The sequence below is a fragment of the Naegleria gruberi genome, assembly GCF_000004985.1.
Source record: "Naegleria gruberi genomic scaffold NAEGRscaffold_20, whole genome shotgun sequence".
NCBI classification, from domain to species: Eukaryota; Heterolobosea; class Eutetramitea; order Acrasida; family Naegleriidae; genus Naegleria; species Naegleria gruberi.
Window position 1 is genome coordinate 250,340 of NW_003163307.1, and position 23,146 is coordinate 273,485.

Genomic DNA, 23,146 nt, shown 5'->3' on the forward strand with positions numbered 1-23,146 from the left:
AAGAAAATTCCACAAAACCTCTAATGATTTCAGAGTTAAACTATTTGATGAATTTGTTCACCTCAAATTCAAACATTCCTTCTAGTTGTCGAACAGTAATTTATTCTAATCAATATTAATCACTTGAAGAGCATCAAATGAAGTATCAACATTTTCCTCTTCTTCCAATTCTTTCATTAACAATTGCATAAACAAGTCAGTCTTACCAAAAATTCTGACAGTTGCCAATCTATCATATTCAGTTTTCTGTAAATTTACAATACACATCATTCCCTTATTATCTAGAACTTCAAGTGGGAATTCACAACTAGGGGTAACTTTCATACTTGTTCCAAGAACCAATGCAAAATCACCCTTCTTTGAATGATCCATTGCTTGATCAAAATCCTTCTCAGGCAAATCTTCATCAAAGTGAATTATATTATCTTTAAGTCTGCCACCACATTCACACTTTCTTCCAGTAAAGTGCTTGGTCCAATCCTTTTCATTCTTACTAACATCAAATCCTCTCAAATATTCCTTTTCACACTTGTTACAATATTCAACATAACAATTTCCGTGTAATTCAGCAAGCTTATCTCTAGGTAATCCAGATCTTCTATGAAGACCATCCACATTGGTCGATACGACATACTTTACATAATCCTTCTTGACCAAATGTGTGATGGCATAGTGACAATAGGTAGGAACAGCTTGCTCAATTTCCACACCTTCATATTCCTCAACACCATATTCCATTGCAGTCCAAACTCCTTTCGGCCCACGATAATCACTCAATTGTGCACTTGTTGAAATACCAGCTCCAGTATAAATCACTACATGTTTGGCTTCTTTCAAATAATTGGCCAGTTTTTTGACTTTTCTCTTGATGGATGTTTCACTCTCTTCGTGTTCTTTCAATGAAGCTGGAAGTTCTTTTGGTTTGGCTGGTTCTGATGCTTTTTCGGAGGTTGTTTGGGATGAGGATTTGCTCTTCTTTTTGGATTGCTTTGGCATGTTGTGAGAGGATATTTAAGCTTAGTAGATAGTAGGTATTTTTTTGAATGAATGAATTAGATGTGAAAATTTGATGACGATTCTTAAAGAGGAAAAATCTGTAACGAAAATATTCGTCATTTTCAAAGTTCTTAATTTTCTCCTCTATTTTTATCAGCAAGGTTCACCTTTTGTTTAAGGCTGATGTGTTTAAACAACTGGTTTTAAAGATTTAGGTCGTAAAGCAAATTGGCGCAGCGGAAGCGCGATGGGCTCATAACCCATAGGTCCTAGGATCGAAACCTAGATTTGCTAACTATTTTTTTATGAATGTTTATTTTGTTATTTACAATTCCAACTCAATTTTGTTGGAATTACTGTTTCTGAAAGATCGATAGATCTGTCATATATATTTGGGGTTTGAACTGTTCAAATTAATAGACAGCTTCTCCAGCATAAACTTGATTCTCAATTCCACCCTCTCCTTGAGCAATTTTGAAATATCCAGACATTCCCCAATTTGGACCCCATGAATTGGCAGCTAACCAATAATTAGAACCTCCCTCAACTCCAAATCCAATTAAGGCAACAGCATGTCCACCAAGAACTGTGCTTACAACGTGTTTATAGACTCCTGACTTGTATCTAGAAAAACAAATTAGTATATATGAAACAAATTAAACTCACCCTGTAAGATCCCTGTAGACTGTGAAACCAGCTTGTACGCTGCCATATGTCATGATTGCAGTCTTGATATTATTGATACCTGTAATGTAACGAGTATTTTTGGCCTTATACTTGCTCATGGACATGGAAGCAATCTTGCATTGAGTTGGACAAGTTCCAGAGGAGAAGGTTCCTCTTCCACTAGCATATGGAATACAAGTATCGAGAGGTGTTCCAGTATTTTCCAAAAATGTCCAAGAATATTTCAAATAACCTCCTTGACAGGCCTTATTCATTGTATCGCATTGTACTTGGTATTCTGGTGAGAGGACAACATTGGTTTGACCATTGGTGGCAATGCACAATCTATGAGCCAATACATAATTTGCAGAACTATCATAAATATTACCAAAAAAAGGAAAATTGTGTCGAATGAAATTATAAGTTGAAATTAATAAAATCAAATTGTAAAACTTACAAAGCCCAACAAGCACCACATGTTTGTTGATCTCTAATTGCTGGAACACACCCTCTCCATTGAGTTCTTGCATCAAAATTCATGGGTATATCCATTCTAGTTTCAATATTTTCCATTCTTGGAGTGTCTTCATCAGTGCTCATCAATGAAAGACCAAATAGATTATCTCTAAGTTGTGAAATGGTCATGTTATCAAATCTAGAGTATTCAGTTGCCTTCCATCCATGAGTATGATTGGAATTAATTCTGTCAATCAAAGATTTGTCATTGACAGGAGTGTTGGCATGAGTGTGGTTGGCAATTGGATGAGTTGGATGAACAGGATGAGTGCTATTGTGCTTTGGTGGTAATGGTTTCTTTTTGTTTCCTTGGAAAGTTCAATTGGAGTGACCATTGTCAAAAAAACCAAACAGACAATACAACTGAGAATAAGGACAGTATTAGAAGAGTTTCTTCTAGTAGTAGCAAATGATTTGTTTGAATTGTTATTCATTTTGTTTTTTTTGTTATTGATTCAAACATTCACAATTTGATTTCCACTATTTATTCGAAACTTAAAAGACCGCAAGAGATAATGAAAATAACAATGAAAAACACACTCATCATCCACGAGAAGATATTATCGGACCAAATGGGAATGGTTTTCTCTTGTGGAAAGAGGTGGAAACTCTTCATTATGTGGAGAGATACTGTTTGGTCCCAAATTGTTCATCAGATAACATTCCAATAAAGAAAACCATTTTCCAAATAACAAGATTCAGATAACAAATCATTACATATCAACAATATTCAATTAAATGTTAAACATCAGCTTACAATGCATCTGTCAGTCTTCTACAGTGCAAAACTGTAAATCATTCAACACTTTTGACAAGTCAAAAAACTGTAAATTTCCAACTTTTTCAAAAATATCAAAATCTTTCTTAATATCTTTGTAAATTTTCAAATTGATAAAACCATGGTGTCAACATACCTGACTGGGAACTGAAAATCAACCAACAAGACAGTTGTACAAGTCTAAAAGGTTTGGCTGGAAATTGTTAGAGGATAATGTTCTTTCTCAAGTTGTTGTTGCACCAATAGTGAAATCCTGAGTCGGAAAACAACCAAAAGGTGAAGAGAGGTACATCATCTTTACAGTAATTTGGTTTTTTGTTTGGTGGGGTTATTGATTGAAAAACATTTCAATAAATACCAAATTGTTAGTTTACAATGCTTCTGTCAATATTCAACTCTTTGAAAACAACAAATCTTGAGCTTTCTCCAAAATATCAAAGTCGTTCCTTAATGTCTTTGTAAATTTTCAAATTGATCAACTCATCAAAATGAACTTCAATCTCGAAATTTAAAAAAGTTCCCCTAAAAAAAAATGTCAAAACAAAACTTGTGCTCCCAACCAATCTGTTATCAATTCCACCACGAAAATTCAAACTTGATCGCCGTTCGGAATATTATACGGAAGATCGTGCTCTGATGAAACAATATCAAATGTTGAATTTTAAAGAGTTGTATGAGAGGTTTGAGAGGATTATTATTATTGGTACGGAATTGGTTATAGGAGAAATATTATCAGATGTTAGATATTTGGTTAGTGAGGAATATGAATCAGAGTTGTTTATGGGAAAGAATTCGGTTGTGATCAAGATGATCAGGGAAATGGTGCCACAATTGGTTGATAAAGAGGAGAGAGAAAATTTGAAACAGTTGGAGAAATTATTGGTTGGACAAGTTACACTTCTCTTTACGAATAGAGATCCTTTGGAAATGATTAAAGTGGTAGAGTCAAAATCATGTAGTAGAGTATGTGCTGTAGGCGAATTGGTCCGTGAAGATGTAAACATGTATGAAGGAGATACTGGACTGGAGCCTCACAAGACTCAATACTTTCAAGCGTGTAATATTCCAACCAGAATTCAGAGAGGTCAAATACAAATAATGCGTACAGTGTTATTTTTGAAAAAGGGTACAAGAGTCACCCCAAGTGATGTCGCGTTAATCAGGATAATGAATATGAGACCATTTAAGAATAGTTGCATTGCAAAGTATGTTTTCGAAAGAAAGGACCACTGTGTTTACAAAACTGATCTGTTGAGACATGATTTAAATCCATCCGTTTATGAAGCTATGAATGATTTAGGCTCTTTAAGTTTGGAATGTAATTTACTTAATCAATTGACAATAATTGCTGAACTCAAGAAGAGTATTCAAAATATCATGATAGTTGAAAACTATGTAGAAGAGGAAAGTGAAAATAATTTATTCGAATTGGATTAAATTGGATTTGTATAATTTATGGCTTTATGTTGTGATTTCTTTTTAGTAAATTACTGGGATCATACTTTCGTTTCAGTTGAACCAATTTCTCATAATTTTCCTTATAATATTCAATGGTATTACAATCTACAGCCCCACTTGTATTCACATATCCACTAACATTACATGAAAAATTGCAAAGTCCAGAATAAAATTGAGAATCGGCCCAATTTTTAAAGACTGATATGTCCGTATTGTTTTCCCAACTTCCAATACTGTGAATCTCATAAATAGCATCTCTTTGTACATAAGCTGTATCTTGTTTTGATTTTCTGGAGATTTCACCTCCCAAATGCATGACTTCAATGTTGGTGGTATATGGAGCTGTTTTGATACATTCCAACAAGTGGTTGATAGCTTGCTTTTGAATTGGCTCATTGAAGAATAGAGTTTTCCAATAATACTTTTTGCCGTGGCTATTTCCAATATCAAACTTTTGTTGTAGCTCCACATAGTCATCACAAAAAGAAGTCAATAAGGGTTCCATTTCAAATAACTTTCCAATAATATTTTCGGTATAGAAATTATATGAAACTTGATCCTTTTCATTTTCTGTGACATCTCCTTCATGAAATAAGGACATGATTATAATTTGATCCTTGGCAATAAACAAGTACAATGTAATATTGTCAGGAATTTTTGGTTGTGTCTCACTAAAAGGATTTGTCATGACGAAATAAGTTTCCACAACTTTTGTTGCATTCTCAAATGGATACACAAAAATTCCATGATCCATTTTAGTTAATTTTCTTGTCTTGAATGTGAATTCAGTACAAATTCCAAAATTTCCTCCGCCTCCTCTGAGTCCAAACATGAGCTCATCTTTTTCATTCACTTCCACAATTGTTTCCTCCTCCACTGATACCATTCGAACTGAAACTAAACTATCACATGTTAATCCATAAGCTCTACTCAGCCATCCTATTCCTCCACCTTTTTTTCATTTAATCATTATTGGTACAATTGGTTAATATGCAAGATCAGAACACTCACCTAATGTCAATCCAGCCACACCTGTATGACTCACCATTCCACCAACAACATATCTATTCTCTTTAGAACATTCCCTATCAACATCTCCCCACAATGCTCCAGCTTGGACTCTTATCAATTTCTCATCATTGTTCACAACAAATTTAGCATCATTCATCTTGGACATATCAATCATCATGCCATCATTACACGAAGCAAAGCCACACACATTATGTCCACCTCCTCTGATACTCAACTCTAATTGATGAATTTTGGCATATCGGAGAGCAGATAACACATCTTGTTCCGATCTACATTGAGCAATTACTTTAGGAAATAGATCAATGCAGCCATTCCATAATTTTCTGGCCTTTTCATACTGCACGCGATGGGATTTATCATCCCTGTGCAGGAGAATCAGCTCTTCTTGATCGTGGGTAATTTCCGAGCTCGTATTACTTTGAAGCATTTTTTTTGTAAAGTTTTTTCGGATTTACAGTTCAATAATTGGAGAGTGTTTTATTTAAAATTACAAATTACAATGAAAAATTAAGGCTGATTCATTGGTTTTTCCTTTTTCCTTCTTCTCTTCATCATGAATATTGAAATAGAGACCGCGAGAATAAACATGAGACAAGAAATCAAGCAAGCCCCAGCAGCTGGCAAAGTGATGGCAACAATGAGAATGGTTTGTTCATCTCGAGGGAGATCTGGAAGTACAACATCTCGATTTTGATTTGCCTTGTCGATATTTCTATCTATAATTGTAAATCTAGTCAAATGTTTAGTCTTACAATCAATGTTGAGGTTGACTGTGTTGTTTTTCAATAATTTTACATTGGAAAGGATGGTTTCAAGACCATAGGTCAACCATTCTTCTTTGAATTCATCAAAATAGGCACATGTGAAATTTGGATTGTTCAAGTCAAATGTTGAACTATTCACATTATAGGTCAAATTGTAAAATTCAATTTGAATGGGATCTACCAATCCATTCACAGGAATCAAACTTCCATTAGGAAATGTCAAAGTGATGGAAGTGATTCCACTTGAGAATTCTTTCGAATTTTCAAAAGTTGTAAGAACATTAATGTTCTCATTTCGTGAGAGACCTTGTTTTTCAAGATATTCTTCAATAGTTGGAGGGAATTCAATTTTTGTAGAGTTGTTGACGAGTACTTTCTTTGAATTCAAATCGGATACTTTCGTATTTTGAACCTTTCCAATAACATTTGTAGAGTTATTGGAATTGTTGGTTGGAGGTGTTACGATGGTTTGATTTTGTTTACTGCAGTCTGGACCTATCCAACCAGTCATGCATTCACAAGTGTTCGGTTTCGAACAAACTCCTCTCGATGAACAAACCAATGGAAAGAAATTTGGATATTGGAAACAATTAAACGTCTGGCATTGAGGACCATAGAAACCCATTTTACATGCACACATTCCATTCGCTATACAATCACCATTTCCAGAGCAAACGGCTGGATTCGTTGACTTTTTGCCAAAGCAAACAAAAGCTGGTTGTTTTTGCAAAGTATTCGAAACATGCAACGAGAGGAATAATACAAGGAACAGAATTGAGGAGATTACATTAAAACAGCAGTTAGATGTCATTTTGTTTTTTACAGTTTTGTTTGAAATTCAGTGTGAATTGGTCTCAACATTTATAGATGAATCACACATGCCTAGTTGACCTAATTTAGAAACAAGATGATGGTAAAGGACATCTTTTCAAACAATTTTCAGAAGAGAATCTCTATTTCAATCTAATGAAAAGTAATTGAGACAATCCCTACATCACCAAACAGCACCAATAAGTATCTACTGTTCTATTCGAATATGAATGAAAATTCGAAAGTGAAAATAAACAACTTTCCAACATGACTTTCACAAATATCTCCAATTACAGCCAATCACATTTTTTCCTCGACCAATTCTGTATCGGCTTCATTAAGTCCTATCATTTCCGACTCAAATTTCCAATTTAACTCAATTACGAATAATTGTATAAATTATTTGAGATTCTTACTTGGTTTAATTGTTACAAAAAAAATGACAAGAAACAAACATCACACAAATGGTGGGTTTTTTCCTCTGCTGACACTGATGAGAAGAAATCTTCTCCACCATCGGAGAAGAATACAAAATCAACAATTTCATCATTATTAACTTCGGATGTAAAAACTCTGACAAAAATTGATACCACCACAAAGAAGCAGGATACAAGAAATAATGGATTGCAAATACCATCGGATGTCATGTTGTGGACGATTGAACATGTGCAAATTTGGTTGAAATTTAAAAAGTTTAATGATGCAATTATGCAATCTTTCATGAAGGAAAAAATTGATGGATTATCGTTGTATTATTTGACGATTAATAATTATTTGAAATTGGACGATCATCATTTGAATATTGACAAGTTGGGTGATTTGATCCATTTGAAACATGAATTGAGTTTATTGTTTAAAGATGTACAACCACCTGCCTCTTCTGCTGTTGTGGTTGGTAATTTGCAACCAGTGATGCCTGTCATTCCAAGCGTTATTCCAACTGTTGCAGATGTTGTACATTCACCAATAAGTCCAATTAGACTAATTTCCAAAGATGACACTCATATTATTACCAATACTGGTAGTTTGAGTCCTGTTCCTCAAATGGCTAGACATGCTTCATCTCCATCCTCTCTAGCTCACACCATTCCATTTGTTCCTTCACAATTAGAGTCACTTCTGCCCCCTTCCCTTCCTCAAATTTTCAAACAATTAATTCCATCAGAAATCAAAATGATGAGCGAGAAGGAAAAGGAAGAATGGTCATCCATGATTACCAAGGTCATTGTTTCATTTTGTTATGCCATGTTTGCCATCTTTTGTACAAGTGTTACCATGGTAGTAGTTCACGAAAGAGTTCCAAAAGATTATCCTCCACTCCCAGATATTATTCTAGACAATTTACCTTTGATTCCAAGTGCATTTGCAATCTCTGAGTTTATTTGTGTAGTTTTGGGCCTCATTGTATTTTTTATTTTAGTAATTCACAAGCATAGAGGAATTATTTTCAGAAGAGTTTTGGTGATTATTGCCTCTGTATTCTTACTCAGATGTATTACCATGTTCATTACTTCATTGAGCGTACCAGGTACACATCTTACTGCATCATGTATGGCAACAAGAGGTATGACCACAACCTTTGATGACAAGCTGAAGAGAGCTTTGGAAATTACTTTTGGATTTGGAATGAGTATTATGAATGTAAAGACTTGTGGCGATTACATGTTCTCAGGACACATGTCCATGATTACAATTTTGAATTATACCATTAATGAATATACACCAAAACATTGGAAAGGATTGCACATTATTACATGGGTTTTGAACTGTTTTGGAGCATTCTTTGTTTTGGCAGCTCATGAACACTACTCAATTGATGTTTTTATTGGATTTTTCATTAGTAGTAGATTATTTGTCTATTATCACGATACTGCCAACATGAGACACATTCTCAATTTGCACAATATTGAAACAACAGCCTATATTCCACTCTTTGATTACATGGAAGATACTGTTGATGGAGTTGTAAAGAATGAATTCATCATTTCAGTTGGAGAAAAGGATCACAGACATAGACCATTGCATTCTCTCGATCCTCAAACAATTCACACTCTCCAAGAACAACAGCAACAAATAGCCTCCACTCTCCCAACAGAGCAACAACACCATCATCAATACCACTAAACACTTTACAATAATAAAAAAATCAATTTACAACATTAATAAAGAAAAAACGCAAAAATGTGCAGGTCACCTTTCCAAGTAAAAATGACAAATTAAAATATCAAGTAACAAAAATGGGCATTTTAAATACTGTGAATCTTTAAGCTTGGCTGATTTTTTTTTTACCTATGCTGATCGTTGTTGGCTTAAACCTCCTTCTCATACAACAACAAGATAAATTATTCATGACGAACATTTACCAAGCATCACAACTAAATGGTCCAAATTAGTTCTTGTCGAATTATGTTTGGTGATGCACCACCAACAAGAAGCCTCTCTGAATATTATTTGAAGTACCAAAATCAAAAAAAGAAGCACAAGAAGCCTAATAGACAATTCGTATTGTTTAGCTCCTCCACTTTCCGAATATTTATAATAATATAATACTAATAGTACTACTATTATTATTACTGTTAATTGGTTGAACAAGAATCTTTGTGTTACTCATTGACTAATTTTCTATATACTGCTGCTTCTTTTTAGACAAATATACAAACAACAATTACTACTAACTAAATAATGACTACACATTGTTCCTTTTTCGAAGGCAAGGAATTGTCTGACTCTATCGGTTATTACACTGATCTTGAAAAGTGGAACGAAGATCAAACCACTCTCAAGCAATATGTCAACTTGAAACTCTCTGCATCAGGTAAGCTTAATTTCCGAATCAATATATAACAATAATTGTTTGAATAGGTCTTCCACTCTTTGGAAAGCTTGATAAGCTTCTTCAAATCACCGATCCTCTCTTAAATACATTCAAGGAACATGATAGATTATTGGATAATTATCAATGTCCAATCGACAAACGTATTCAAAGCTTTATCAATTCTTATGTGTCTGATTTGCAAGGTTATGATGTTAATTCTCTTCATCTTCCTGCAAATTGTTTGGAATTAGATAGAGTGGGTATGGCAAGACTCCTCTCCTTACCAGGTGATGGTGATAAATTCGAAAATGATATTGTTTGTTCATACAGATTAAAACAAGGTGTATTACACAATCCAGTCAATGACAGAAGAACCACACAAGGTTCTTTCCATATTGCTTTGGGAGGCTTACCAGTTCCTGCTGATAAGATGGAAGTTCCAAAGCTTGTTTGGGCCAATCTCTTGAAAGAAGCCCTCAATCCACCTTCTTCAAATAAGACTTTACCATATACTAGTAATCAATGTGAGGAAAAGAAAGCCAAATGTTGGGTTTCACTCATGTTACGTCCTCTTTTAAGTCCTGCTGTTCCAGGAGAATCAGAAGAAAAGACTATGGAAGTTAGATTCTTTGCTCCTGGTTCTTTAGTTTCAAATCTTGATTTTGTTGAAAGTATTTTCGGAAATGCTGGACATGCTTATTACACTGAAAACGATGCTGCTTTGGATGTCAGACGTTGGTCTGGTCACACTGGTTGTGTTATTTTGGCTCCTCACTTGACTAAGGTAACTAAAAAATCACTTGGTCTCCCTCACATCAGTACTGCAACTGATAGACAAAAGAGAGATGGAATGTGTTATGAAAAGGATACTGATTTGTATAATATGGGTGAAGCTTTCAAGATTACTTGTAGAACAAATACCGGAGTTATTCTTACAATCATTGCTGATAACTATTTCGGATATTGTAAAAAGGAAGTCAAGTCACAAATGACCTATGCTACTAATTTGTATGGTAACTGCGAAGAAGAGCATAGTGGTGGTGCTATTGCATTCCCTTCATATTATTTGGGAGATACTTTCAGATTGAAAGATTACCATATTGATGAGGAATATACTTTCAAGGAAATGACAACAAGATGCAATGGAAGAATTTCTGTTGATGAATCTCTCGGCATGGGTATCGATAATAGATTCTCTGATATCCTATACCTTCCAGAAGATGCATTCTTTACTTTGCACGGTCAAAACATTTCTTGGTCTCACTACAAGACTGGTGAAAAGGTCAACATTAGATTGAAGCCAAATATTACTTATATTCTTCCATCTGGTTATAGAGTTGAAATGATTCACGAAAAGTCAGGATTCTCTCTTATTGGTACTGTTGGTACTGGTACTTACTGTCACAAACCAAGTACTATTTCTGGAGGTGGTAAAAGTGAAATTTCCAAGTCAATTGGTGATGCAATCATTACTGGTCCAGTAATTGTTGCTGATTTTATGAAGGATTTGGAAACTGTCGAACAATTAATTGAAAAGGATTATAGTAAGAGATTCCAAGACAAGACTGTTACTGATACTCGTGCTGTTTTAAGCATGGAAAGATCACTTGGTAGTGTTGTCAAACTTCTCACCTGTTCTGAATCTTACACTGAAGAATATAATCAATGGTTGCTTTCAATCCCATCCTACATCAAACAATTGGTCTTTATTGTCAAGAGTTTGTACAAACCATCTTGGGAAGGCAAGTGGAAGGAGAAATTCAGTGTTGACTTGGTTAATGGTTCCTTTGGTAACAGCTTGAAATACAAGATGGAACCAGTTGTTGGCCATTATATGCGTGTTGGTTTCCAAAACAACTCTTGGAGAACTTTCGAATTGAGAAAGGACTTTACTCCAGCTTTCAAGATCCAAACCGAAGACGATATGACCTCCTCTGTTGTCGTTCCTATAAGAAAGCTCCAAAGCAAGTACCTCCAAAACAGTCGTGTTAAAGGTACCTCAATCAAGATCTCAAAGAATACCGAATTCAGATTGTTCCAAAGACCAGATGATTGTATCATTAGAGGTTATGATAAGAAGTGTGAATCTGACTTGGCTACTCCAAATACTTTCATTTGTAACTTTGAAGCTTTGGATCAAAAGGGTGTTCAAGATATTCTCGATGATACTATCAGTTTCCATGCTTACACTAAGCCACAACGTCAATTCTTGGAAGAATACGCAAAGGAAGGTGTTCCAAGCTATTGTGTTGCTTCATCAAATACCAGAGTTGTTGGACCAAATCAAAGATCAAAGAATCCAAGATACTTGCAAAACAGTGAAGAATTGACCAAGCCAAGAAAGTACTATTTGGCTGAAGTCTGCACTCGTTTGCACCAAGTTCTCTCACCTACAACTGCTGTTGTCTATCCAGTTGATGCTGTTATTTCTGGTCGTAGAAATAACCCTGAAATGAAGGGTGTCCCTCCACTCTGTGTACATAACCCAATCCACTATTTGGAACTTCCTGAACTTTTCATGGAATATATCAGTTCCATGACTGGTAAATCACCATCTACTACTGGTGCTTGTGGTTCTGAAGGTGCTCTTACTAAGGGTCCATTTTGTCCAATTCTCTCTATTACTGAATTGAACACAGCCCTTGTCTCAATGATCTTGACTGGTTCAGATGGTTACTTCTCTAGTGCTGGTACTTTGGGTCCAAATTACCGTGTTGACCACGACGTTTCTCTCTTGATTCCAGAAATTTGGTGTAGAATGAAGGCAGAAGAACGTGATCCAAGCTACCTCATCAAGAATGACATGCTCGAAAAGCTCAATGACTTTGAACACAATGGTCAACTTGTTCAAGCAAGTAGACTTGGTTATCGTATCACTAAGAAATTCGTTAGAACATTCTTTGGTAGATTATTCACCAATCCTAGCTCAGTCTTTACTGATGATATGCTCCAACCTGAAAAGCAAGGTGTTGATACATTTGTGAAATCTCTTGGTATTATTTTGGATACATACAAGTCAGTTGCCTTGTCTTACTTTGAAGATGGTTCTATTGATGGTGCTTGTCCACCACTTAAGGCTGTACTCCACGTTATGGCTCACGGTCACTACAATGGAAAGAGCATTAATGACTCAGAAATTCGTCAAATGTTTACTGAACAAGCTCTCTTGTCAAGTGAGTGGTATAAGGAAAGACTTGCAACCCGTCAAAAGGTTCTCATTAATTGTTTGAACAGAAGTAAGGAATATCTTACAAACTTTTCCCATCAACCTCGTTACAGTGATTTGGCTGAAAAGTTGAACATTAACGAAAAATTGTCCTATGTCGAAAGTGAACTTGTTAAGGTTTCTGATGTTAAATATTTGGAAGATTTGGTTGGTCATTTAGGTACAGATCCATTCATGTATAAATAAATTATTATTTGACTCGAAATGCCCATCAATATGTTTTATTCAATTTCACAAAAAGGTATCAATTGTTTCTTTCAGCTTTTGTTTAGAACATGGCTTACAAATTACCATATCAACAGTTTTCATATATTGCTCAGTAGAAAAATCAGTGAGTGCATCTGCAGTTAGCATTACAATCTTAATATTATCACCATACTTCTTCTTCAATATTGTGCTTGCCTCTAATCCATTCATATTTGGCATGTGCATATCAGTAATAACCAGTTTATGCTTGTTAATGTCGAATGCACGAACAAGTTCTTCTCCATCCACAACAGCATCTGCTGTTTGTCCAAGATGGGATAAAAGTTTCAGTAGAACCTGTCTATTAATTGCATTATCTTCTGCCACTATTATCTTGTTATTCGATGGTTCTATATCAGCAGGTTTGGGTTTAATATAAGGTTCCATCTTTTTTTGAGTTTTTTCGAATTGCTCCAAATAATTTTCTTGTATTTGCACTTGTCTCTCAATGGCATTATGAAGAGTAGACAACTTGAATGTCTTGTGACCTAAATCTGTCGTTGACTTAGACTGAGCATTAGCAATGATAGACTCTCTTCTTTTGGATTCTTTGACTGGGGATAATTTATCAATTTCCATTGGAAGTGTTAAAGTGAATGCTGTTTCATACTTTGGTTCAGATCTTAAGGAAATTACACCTCCCATTTGTTCAATAATTCTTTTCCAAAATTAGTAATTTAAAATTATTTTCTACATACCTCTTAGTAGTACACAACCCTAAACCTGTTCCTGGACTGACACTCTCATTCAAGTTGTGTAATTGTTGGAACGGTTCAAAAATACTCTGTTGCTTTTCATAAGGAATTCCAATACCATAATCTGTCACCGAGATATCTAACCAAATCTTTGTATCGTCACTCTCTTGGGTTTGGTTGACTGAACACTTTAAATGAACACTTGTATCTGGAATGGATGCTTTGATAGCATTGGTGAGAAGGTTGATGATACACTGTTGAAGTCTGGTTTCGTTAGTTTTGACTACTAATGTTTCTAAAATCTCTTCAATTTCAAATTCAATAGTAACCTTAAATTTGTTAGCATATTTTTCCAATAGACAAAGAACAGTTCTCAGAGATCTTGACAAGCTAAATGATACAATATTATCACGACTTTGAATTACTCTTGGAGATATAGCCTTATCAGTATTGACAATTGTATTATATGAAATGTTCTCTGTTTCATTTTGAGTGGTGGTATGCATAGTTGGAGCGGCCTTTGGTTTCTTGTGATCCAAATCGATAAATACAAGAATATCTTCAATGAGTGTTAGAAGAATACTATTTGAGGCATGAATGATTTCCAAGTGGTCGTATTGTTCACTAGTTAGAGGTGTTTCCTTCATTAATTCTATAGATCCTAGGGATGAAAGAAGAGGCGTTCTCAACTCGTGACTTACATGAGAGAGGAAATTATTCTTGATTTGAACTGCCTCCTTAAGTTTGGTAGCAATATTAGTTAATTTCCTATATTCTACAGAGATGTAAATACTGGCAAATACTGCAAAAAATCCAAATATCATTACCATTGAAATGGATGGATAATTTTCAATTACAATCATTACTGCTGTTTCTATACTCATATCACTCTTATCATTCAAAAGAGAAATCAATTGATACAGCATGTAGCAAAAGTAGTGAAAAGCAATATAGTAGAATGGAAATTGTGCCCATATCACAGTTTCAATATCATCTGTACCGTTCAATTCAAGATGCCTTGAAGGATTGTTATGTTTCTTAGAGTGCAGAATTGAATCTCTATATTTGCATGCTGCAATAGATGCAATAGAAAATAAACTCATTGGTGTTAACAACATTTTCGAGTCGGACATTAAAAACCTCAAAGTAAATAATAATAAATTGAAAAAGACCAATTGACTCGTCGAGTAATGAACAGCATAGGACGTCAGTTTGTGACTCCATGAAGAAGCTAATTCATCATCATGTGTTGGTTTTTTCTTTGCCTTTTTTTCCATTTCATTATTGTTTAAGGATGATACTCTAGAATAGGTTTTACTATCCTTATACAAATCATTCACGTAGGAAGGTAAATCTCTCAAAAAAGACCACTTGACACTGACAAATCCCAACATGCACAGCATCAACATGATTAGTGAATTAAAGAGTCCTTGTCTGAAATAAGTCGTCAGTACAAGGGATAAATAGTCCAAAAAGACAAACATTATCATGAATTTCGTTTGTAAATCAATAACTTGTTTCCAATTCGTAAATATGGAAGGAAGGCACTGTGATAATCTCCTCGACAAAATTGCTGGTAAAATATCACTCTCACCATCACTCGAAACATTAGAAAACGATCTATTCATGTGTTGTTCTTGTTCCTGTTGGTGATAATTATAAATATTATTGTTACTACTACTATTACTATATACATTTTCCAATCCTGATGCTAAATTATTCTCATCATGATCATTATCCAATGATGAACAATTATTGGCCATCGATTTAGATTTCCTCATGCATAAATTCGCATCAATGATATTGTCCAGCGACATCTTCTTATTATTGTATTTCATATTATTATTATCATTTTGCGTAGTGGGTAGAAGAGGATTTTCAGTCAAATGATGACTATGCCTCCTTTTCAAAATACCCGAAGGTGATGATTGCATGCGGGAAAGAAGTGAAGGAGAAAAGGAAGCTTGAATGAAGGAGGAAGAGGATTGGGAGGATGATAAACTTGTACCTTCTCTTTTTGTTGGTATTTCCTCTTCTTCTAAATGACTTGTATCGATGGAATTCATATTGGAAAAGAATTCATCATCATTGGTGATGGAATTATTTACTTGAAAGTTTTTGGACAGTTTCATACGATAATTAGCTAATGCTCTAGCTTCCTCATGCATGTGTTGTTGTGGTGGCACCATCGTATCATCAGATGTGGTTGATGGTGAGGATGATGTTGTTTTTGTATTTGAAATGTCTGTGGTATCCGAGGATGGTATTTTTCCACAAGAGTAAATTGTCGTGGATAACAATGATGATGGAACAGCAACACTACTAGAATATGATGTTGTGAGGAGGTTGTTGTTGTTGTTGTAATTGTTTGGATGTTGTTGTTCGGATACTTTCTTTTCAGCTGCTGATGTATTCTTTTTAAAATTGCAATCCTCTTCTAGAATGTGAGAAGCAGAATCATTGATTGACTGCCCAAACATGTTTATCTTTCCCATTTGTGTTTGCCAGTTAGTATTTAAGGGTAGCTGCTTATCAGCACCACATATTTCAGATACCTTAGTGTGCTGCTTAACAAAGTCTTGTGCAGATTCGCTTTGAAAAAGATCATTGACCTTTGTTGAAGTTGTTGTGCATGCAGATGCATCTTGATGTTTCAAGGTTGCTGATAATGTCGCTGCTACCTTGTTAGTATCGGTAGAGTTCATTTTTGGATAAACCCCAATGTTGGACTGCGCAGTGTTTTGTGATCTTTGCAACCAAAGGTGTTACAATACTCGAATAATACAACAGGATCGGGTGTTGTTGGAGGCTATTTTTGTTTCAGCTTTACTTGTGTTTTTCAATAATGAAAACTGTTGGAGTAGTGTGTTACTAGTTGTTCTATGTGACAAATTCCAAATAAAAGCAGCTACAACTTTCTTATTTGTTGTAATTGCTAGCTTTCACAAATATATTTATGAAATATTGGAATGTTGAAGAACAAGAGGAATATGATGATGATAATGATGAAAGAGGTTTACTCTAATTTTTTTAAAAAGATAGGTGGAACTAGGCGGAGGGAAAGAGAATCCCATTTAGAATCTTTGTCAGCTATTGGCATTTCAGGGTAGTCCATCTGTCGGCATCTTACAAAATCCTCAATAAATCTTTTTGATTCTCCCAATTGGTTGTTAGCCAACTGTTGTTTAAGGAAAATGAGTTAATAAGTAATGTAGTTGTAGCCGGTATTGAGGTCTTCAAGTCAGTAGATTATGTTCAAAGTTGTGAATGTTTTATAAACATAGAATTGGAGAACTTTTAATGGTTTTGAAGTATACTATACATCTCAAAAAGAACCCGATCAAATTAGATGCAGAATATCGAGCAATAATGTCAAATAGTGGCGCCATTGCACAGATTCTATCTAATGGTCATCCAAACATTCGCCAACTATCCTCTTTAGAATTCATTTTCGTTGAGTTGTATTGCATTGATATTTGAAACAGTTCAATCTTGGGTGTTTGAAACAGAAAATACACAGAATTGTGTGCAAAGGACGGAGTGCTTGATCTGTGGGTGTTGGTAGCCATACGAATGAAATTTGAAGGTTTCCAACTTGGTCAGAAAATTTCGTATGCATTTTGGGAAACATTTGCTAACAATAAAGTTGTCAGCCAAATATTTTTTAAAGTAATGTTTCATTAAAGATGGGTTCCCAAATCACAATAGAGATTAATTTCATCGATCGAGATTTTGAATAGTAGTTTGATTAGTGCCAGGAAGAAACTCTGTAATGGAAATACTCCAGAATAATCACGAAAATTGGTCAGGAATCTCGGTGTAAATTGTAAACAAAGTTTACAATGAGATATCTCATAGGGTATTACATTCAATCTGATTCTAACTGTTTGTAATTCAATCAAACATATTATTGCAATTTCTAGAAAAATGAATCTTTTTCGTTTACGGCATTAATACATGTATTAATCGTATTGAACATCAACATACTCAGAATAATCCTCATCCCAAGGAAATAACATCATGATTGGTTCGAATAGGAGTCTATCTCTTAACTCTTCCTTGATGGTATCAATGCAAAAACCAAGTTCCTCTCTAATCGATTGCAATTTTTTTCTTGAAACCTTTACAATTCCATCCTCAAGTTTTTCGGCCAGATAATTTTTGTAATATTCCATAATCCAATATGAATTATAAGCTCCATAATCAAATGAACATGTAAATTTGAGTTTAACCTCTCCAATAGAAACAATTGCTGTATTCTTTAAACTTCCATCCATTTCTTCTTCAGTCATTCTAACTAATTGATATTTTTCGAATAGATTCTTTTCGAATAATGTAGCGATTTCCTTTCCATGATCCTTTTCAATCCTGTCCAAATATCCTCTAAATTGCTCAAATTTTTGTTCAGTCGTATTTCTGATAACAATTTTATCTTTTACATTTTTTGTAAATCCTTCAATTTGTGACAAACAATTTTGTAATTGTTCTCCATATTTACCATTTCTCAATTTCCCGTCTCTGCTAAACTTGGATTTGGTAGTATAGTTCTTCATTGCTCGGGTCACTTCCTTCACCAATCTGTATGAAATAAACAAGTGATGATTCGAATAAAGTGCTCGATAAATAGTTTTACAAGTCAGGATGAAATCTAATCCTTCGCTCGGATCATAAATAAAATCAAGAATTAAACCTAAAATTTCATCTGGTAATTGACATAAATTTGCACTGGTAATAAAATTATTGTTGTCGTGCGTCAATTTAACAAATTTTGATTTGGTCTGCTGATCGGACTTTGCTGAATAGTGTCGTTTCATTTTTTTTAAAAACATTATTGAAAGTGCTTAGTTCTTCAACGTTCAGAGCTGTTTTTAGTACATGAGAATTCACAGTATGAAAGTTGTTATTTTCGCATGAAATCCACACATGTTGTTTTCAAAGCTAAGGTGTATTAACCCGATTGTTGGGTTTAAATTTCTATTTGCTCTTTCAATTTCTTCTCTTGTATTTTTTGGAATAAGGGTGATAATTCTTGGCTGTCATATCAAGAATTTCAGGAGAATGCCAATTAAGTAATTGAATGGAAAAAAACAATTCTCGACAGCTTTTAAAACAATTTCTCAAGTAATAAAGTGAATATCCAAATTTGGAATGCAAAATCTCTATCATGTTTCAGTGTCGTTGGAACATGTCGAAATATTAATCGATATTGTGGATTAACACTCTGAAAATTATCCCCAGAATAAGTATCACAACCATCGATTAATGCAAAATAGAATTTCCTTATTTGATTTAGCTTTTTTAGGAATTGAAATATACAAATCCCTTCTTTTTACAACTTTGGAAATAATTTCAATATTATTTATTTGAAAGAATATTGTACATCGTGCTTTTAGAATAAATTACTTATCAAATTTCAATCTATCCCAATAAATCCAACAAAATGTTGTCATTGTCTTATTGATTATTTTGAAAATCTAGTCATCCAGTATATTCTCTTATATATATCAATCATATCTGGGTTATTTCTGAAATCCGAAGATAATCTCTATCATAGACCGAAATGAAGAATAAAATTGAAGTCCTACTAGGATTGAGAGCAATTCTGAAGGCAATGGTATCTCTGTAATATATTGAATTTAACACTCTTACAATTTCTCAACATTATTGTGGAGAAGGTTGTTTCGGAAACATTTGAAACAAAAGAAATAACCTCAACTAGATTTATTACGATTGGCTGTCAGCATTAGATCAATTACTATCTGGAAAGGTAGCTTGACAATACACTCTCCAAATGTTATTTGCAATTGTTCCAACTATCTAATAATTTCTTTCAATCCATCACTAAATGAAGTATTCCAAACAATTTGAATCCGTTGAAGTGATGAAAGGATATTGTACTTGGTGCATCATTTCAAAGAGATTCCAACAATCCAACCTCTCGAATACCGTCCCAAAAAATCAGTAATAAAGGGTGAAACCAAATAGTTAAAAGTTAGAGAGATAATCGGATTATTTATATACATTGATAATTTTAGCTATAACTTGTAATTGTATCCTAGAGGTGATTTCCTAGAGTGTTTGTTGTGTAAGTGTTGTTGTGAAATATTATTTACATTACGGAACATGTGTCACAAATTCCAAATCTCCTGTTCTTCTTCTTTTCTGGAAGAAGAGTCTCTGCATTATCATGATCTTCTCCATCAGGTGATTGAGAGGTAAATCTATCAATAACCAATCCAACAAGAGAAGTTTCTAGTGATGATGATGAGTCATTCTTAGCACTCAATTCAATATATGGATAATTGAATTGGTTTGCCCATGATTTTGCTGTATTAATGATCTTTTCGCAATGCCTCCTATTAAAATCAGTAATTTCATCAGTCTTGTTGGCAACTATCACAAATCTTGGTTGAGTTAGAAATGTTAAATTAGAAATAATGAGAAACTTACGGAAAGCTTGTTGTGGAAATTGATAAACCGGCTTGAATTAAAAATTCTTCTCTCCACTTATTCAGGGAGTTTGCACTTTGTAAATCCGTTACTGAAAATACCAGGCAAACTACATCAATATCACGATAAAAAGCAACTGATAAAGAGGCATACTTCTCCAATCCTGCATTATCCCACAGCTGCAGCTTGTAGGATTCATCCTTATAATCTATAGCTTGAGAATTTAAACAGTCACTTCCGATTGTTGGTGTATAATTTGTATCAAATTGGTCATATACCAATTTTTCAATAATTGAAGTTTTTCCTGATTCTCCATTCCCTAAAAATAATACTCTCAATGTTTTTGGAGTTTCTAAATGAGATCCCACTATCGATTTCATTGTGTGATGATATATTTAGTCTTGTTGGGTGGGTAACAATATTTCCTCTGTGTTTGATAAATGTGAGGTTGGGTGTTTGGGCTTTTTTTTCTCAAAATCCTTTTTGCTTTTCAAACGGTTCTTCATGCCCTCGATGTTTAAAGAGAGGAGGCGCACTTTCTTTGTCGCTACAACATTCATCTACTTCAGCGAGGTTTTTGCCAAGTCCGACTGGAGAAATTTATTGGAAAGTGAAACTTGTTGTACTTGTCGAAAGGAATTTTAATGAAATGTCAATTGAAAGGAATCAGTGAATGAAGAAAACTTGAACACTTGTTGTTGTTTCCTTTTCTTCATTCCAATTGAGATGAATTGAAAGGAAGAAACATGTTGATTACTAACTGAAAGAACTTGCTGAAAGGGTGGTAAGTTGGAATAAATGTCCACTCAATCAGTAAGCACAAATTCAAAAATAAATTGAGGACAAGAATAAGACCTCGCTGTATGAAGGACAATTCAGTCATTGTGGCATTTGGCAGTTGAATACTGAAGCAATAGTTCCGCCAAATTGTTTACAGCTGAATTTGCAAACCTTTTTAGTTGCTTATCTATGCTGATAATTTAGGTTGCCATGATTTATTCAACGGTTGATGATTTGAATTGGTTTTCTCTGAGAAATTGGTATTGGATAATGTTAATCATCAATCCAGATTGAAACATTTCCCGCCAAAATGCTGTACAGAAAATTTGATAAATATACAACCAAAGCCACCCGCTCATTTTCAATTTTAAAAAAAAATGATGACCGATGTAAGTGATTCGTACATGTGGTTATTTTCTTACTACTAATCAAATAATAAGGTTTCCAAGTTTTCGAAGGAATCCGAAAGATATGCCTTCTTAGTATCGTATTATGATTCTCTTGCTGGATTTGATAGAGAATATCAATTATTGTATTATACATTTGATGAAACAATTGAAATGGTTTGTTTTTATGTTCCGATTCAAGAAATTTAACCATCATCATGACAATAGTATGATTGCAAGACAAAGAGAGTCTTCCTCAAGAGGTGTACTTATCCTGAAGTAACATTAAAATCATTATATAAGGGTGCGATCGTCACCATTAATAGTCGTCAACTCAAAGTTGTGGAGTATTCCGATGAATTCACTAGAAAGAACTTTGGAGACAAGAAGAAGAGGTAAGATGAACCAATATAATTGTAAATAATTCTAACACTAAATAGAACTTTGGCCATGATAAAACCTGATGGTGTTGTAAATATGGGAGAAATTATTGATAGGATTTGTAGAGAAGGATTTCAAATTTCCAAAATGAAAATGACTGAACTCACCACTGACTTGGCACAAACCTTCTACAGTGTCCATAAAGGAAAATCATTCTATGATACACTTGTGGCTTACATGACAAGTGGCCCAATTGTAGCTCTTGAACTTGTGGCTGAAGATGCTGTAGCTAAGTGGAGAGAATTAATCGGACCAACTGATTGTGTGCAAGCTAGACAAGTAGCACCAAACTCAATTAGAGCTCTCTATGCAACTGACAAGACTCACAATGCAGTGCATGGCTCAGATTCTGACGAAAATGCCACAATCGAGTCTACCTTTTTCTTTGGAGGACAAGAACAAATTCCAACAACAGCAACATTCCAAAATTGTTCCCTGGCCCTCCTTTTACCTCACATTGTTTCAGATAGAATGGCCATAGGGAAAATATTAATTGAAATTCAAAAATCTGGACTTGATATTACAGCTATGGAAGTGTTTTCTATTGGAAAGACAGATGCTTCGGATTTCTATGAAGTTTATAGGGGTGTGAGCCCAGATTTCCAAAAGATGGTCTTGAATTTGTGCTCTGGACCTATAATTGCATTGGAAGTGTCAACAAAGGAGCCAAATGATGTTGTCACATATTTGAGAAATGTTTGTGGTCCTAGTGATCCAGAACTTGCAAAGGTATTGAGACCAGACACTATCAGAGCCAAGTTTGGTGTTGACAAGGTTAGAAATGCTATTCATTGTACAGACCTAGAGGATGATGGTGTTTTGGAAGTTGAATTTTTCTTTAATCTTATGCAAAAATAAATGTTCTGAATTATCCACTATTCTGTACATCGTGATAGCCAATTACCTTTTTTCATTATCATTCAGATTGTAAAGTAGTATTAATTTGTTATCCATCAAATAATAATAAAATTAAAAAAATGTCATCAAGTAAAGTTGTTGTATTTGATGTGGGTGGTGTAATTGCATCCGATTGTTACAATGAAGGTAAAAATCATAAAGTAGTGAATTTCAACTAACCATTTATAAA

The 23,146-nt window shown here is 34.3% G+C and overlaps 10 protein-coding genes and 1 non-coding gene across 11 annotated transcripts; 4 read left to right on the plus strand and 7 right to left on the minus strand.

Moving 5' to 3' along the window:
* Positions 1-105: 105 nt before the first annotated feature.
* Positions 106-996, minus strand: NAEGRDRAFT_66860 (silent information regulator family protein; the record flags this gene model as incomplete). The annotated part of the gene is made up of 1 exon (XM_002677940.1): positions 106-996. The coding sequence occupies one exon, from the start codon at positions 994-996 to the stop codon at positions 106-108; it is 891 nt and encodes a 296-aa protein (XP_002677986.1).
* Positions 997-1,218: 222 nt separating this feature from the next.
* Positions 1,219-1,290, plus strand: NAEGRDRAFT_t278. Its single transcript has one exon. It is a non-coding gene; the product is annotated as a tRNA-Met (tRNA).
* A 119-nt stretch (positions 1,291-1,409) lies between these two features.
* Positions 1,410-2,214, minus strand: NAEGRDRAFT_33141 (uncharacterized protein; the record flags this gene model as incomplete). Its single annotated transcript, XM_002677941.1, has 3 exons — positions 1,410-1,620; positions 1,663-2,034; positions 2,120-2,214. The coding sequence occupies 3 exons, from the start codon at positions 2,212-2,214 to the stop codon at positions 1,410-1,412; spliced, it is 678 nt and encodes a 225-aa protein (XP_002677987.1).
* Positions 2,215-4,353: 2,139 nt separating this feature from the next.
* NAEGRDRAFT_79504 (FAD linked oxidase-like protein) lies at positions 4,354-5,867 on the minus strand. Its single transcript, XM_002677942.1, has 2 exons — positions 5,426-5,867; positions 4,354-5,365 (listed from the first exon to the last, which is right to left on the minus strand). The coding sequence occupies exons 1-2, from the start codon at positions 5,601-5,603 to the stop codon at positions 4,410-4,412; spliced, it is 1,134 nt and encodes a 377-aa protein (XP_002677988.1). The 5' UTR covers positions 5,604-5,867; the 3' UTR covers positions 4,354-4,409.
* An 86-nt stretch (positions 5,868-5,953) lies between these two features.
* On the minus strand, positions 5,954-7,021 carry NAEGRDRAFT_66863 (uncharacterized protein; the record flags this gene model as incomplete). Its single annotated transcript, XM_002677943.1, has 1 exon — positions 5,954-7,021. The coding sequence occupies one exon, from the start codon at positions 7,019-7,021 to the stop codon at positions 5,954-5,956; it is 1,068 nt and encodes a 355-aa protein (XP_002677989.1).
* A 911-nt stretch (positions 7,022-7,932) lies between these two features.
* AM16 (uncharacterized protein) lies at positions 7,933-9,144 on the plus strand (the record flags this gene model as incomplete). The annotated part of the gene is made up of 1 exon (XM_002677849.1): positions 7,933-9,144. The coding sequence occupies one exon, from the start codon at positions 7,933-7,935 to the stop codon at positions 9,142-9,144; it is 1,212 nt and encodes a 403-aa protein (XP_002677895.1).
* A 353-nt stretch (positions 9,145-9,497) lies between these two features.
* NAEGRDRAFT_77359 (uncharacterized protein) lies at positions 9,498-13,263 on the plus strand. The gene is made up of 2 exons (XM_002677850.1): positions 9,498-9,835; positions 9,883-13,263. The coding sequence occupies exons 1-2, from the start codon at positions 9,703-9,705 to the stop codon at positions 13,245-13,247; spliced, it is 3,498 nt and encodes a 1,165-aa protein (XP_002677896.1). The 5' UTR covers positions 9,498-9,702; the 3' UTR covers positions 13,248-13,263.
* A 693-nt stretch (positions 13,264-13,956) lies between these two features.
* Positions 13,957-16,707, minus strand: NAEGRDRAFT_57849 (multi-sensor signal transduction histidine kinase; the record flags this gene model as incomplete). The annotated part of the gene is made up of 1 exon (XM_002677944.1): positions 13,957-16,707. The coding sequence occupies one exon, from the start codon at positions 16,705-16,707 to the stop codon at positions 13,957-13,959; it is 2,751 nt and encodes a 916-aa protein (XP_002677990.1).
* A 1,257-nt stretch (positions 16,708-17,964) lies between these two features.
* NAEGRDRAFT_66867 (uncharacterized protein) lies at positions 17,965-18,816 on the minus strand (the record flags this gene model as incomplete). Its single annotated transcript, XM_002677945.1, has 1 exon — positions 17,965-18,816. The coding sequence occupies one exon, from the start codon at positions 18,814-18,816 to the stop codon at positions 17,965-17,967; it is 852 nt and encodes a 283-aa protein (XP_002677991.1).
* Positions 18,817-19,996: 1,180 nt separating this feature from the next.
* On the minus strand, positions 19,997-20,909 carry NAEGRDRAFT_79507 (rab family small GTPase). Its single transcript, XM_002677946.1, has 2 exons — positions 20,453-20,909; positions 19,997-20,406 (listed from the first exon to the last, which is right to left on the minus strand). The coding sequence occupies exons 1-2, from the start codon at positions 20,830-20,832 to the stop codon at positions 20,112-20,114; spliced, it is 675 nt and encodes a 224-aa protein (XP_002677992.1). The 5' UTR covers positions 20,833-20,909; the 3' UTR covers positions 19,997-20,111.
* A 787-nt stretch (positions 20,910-21,696) lies between these two features.
* Positions 21,697-22,917, plus strand: NAEGRDRAFT_33146 (uncharacterized protein; the record flags this gene model as incomplete). The annotated part of the gene is made up of 4 exons (XM_002677851.1): positions 21,697-21,795; positions 21,847-22,013; positions 22,059-22,254; positions 22,381-22,917. Coding segments are annotated over 4 exons (999 nt in total), but the record flags the coding sequence as incomplete, so codon positions are not given.
* Between the last annotated feature and the right edge of the window lie 229 nt (positions 22,918-23,146).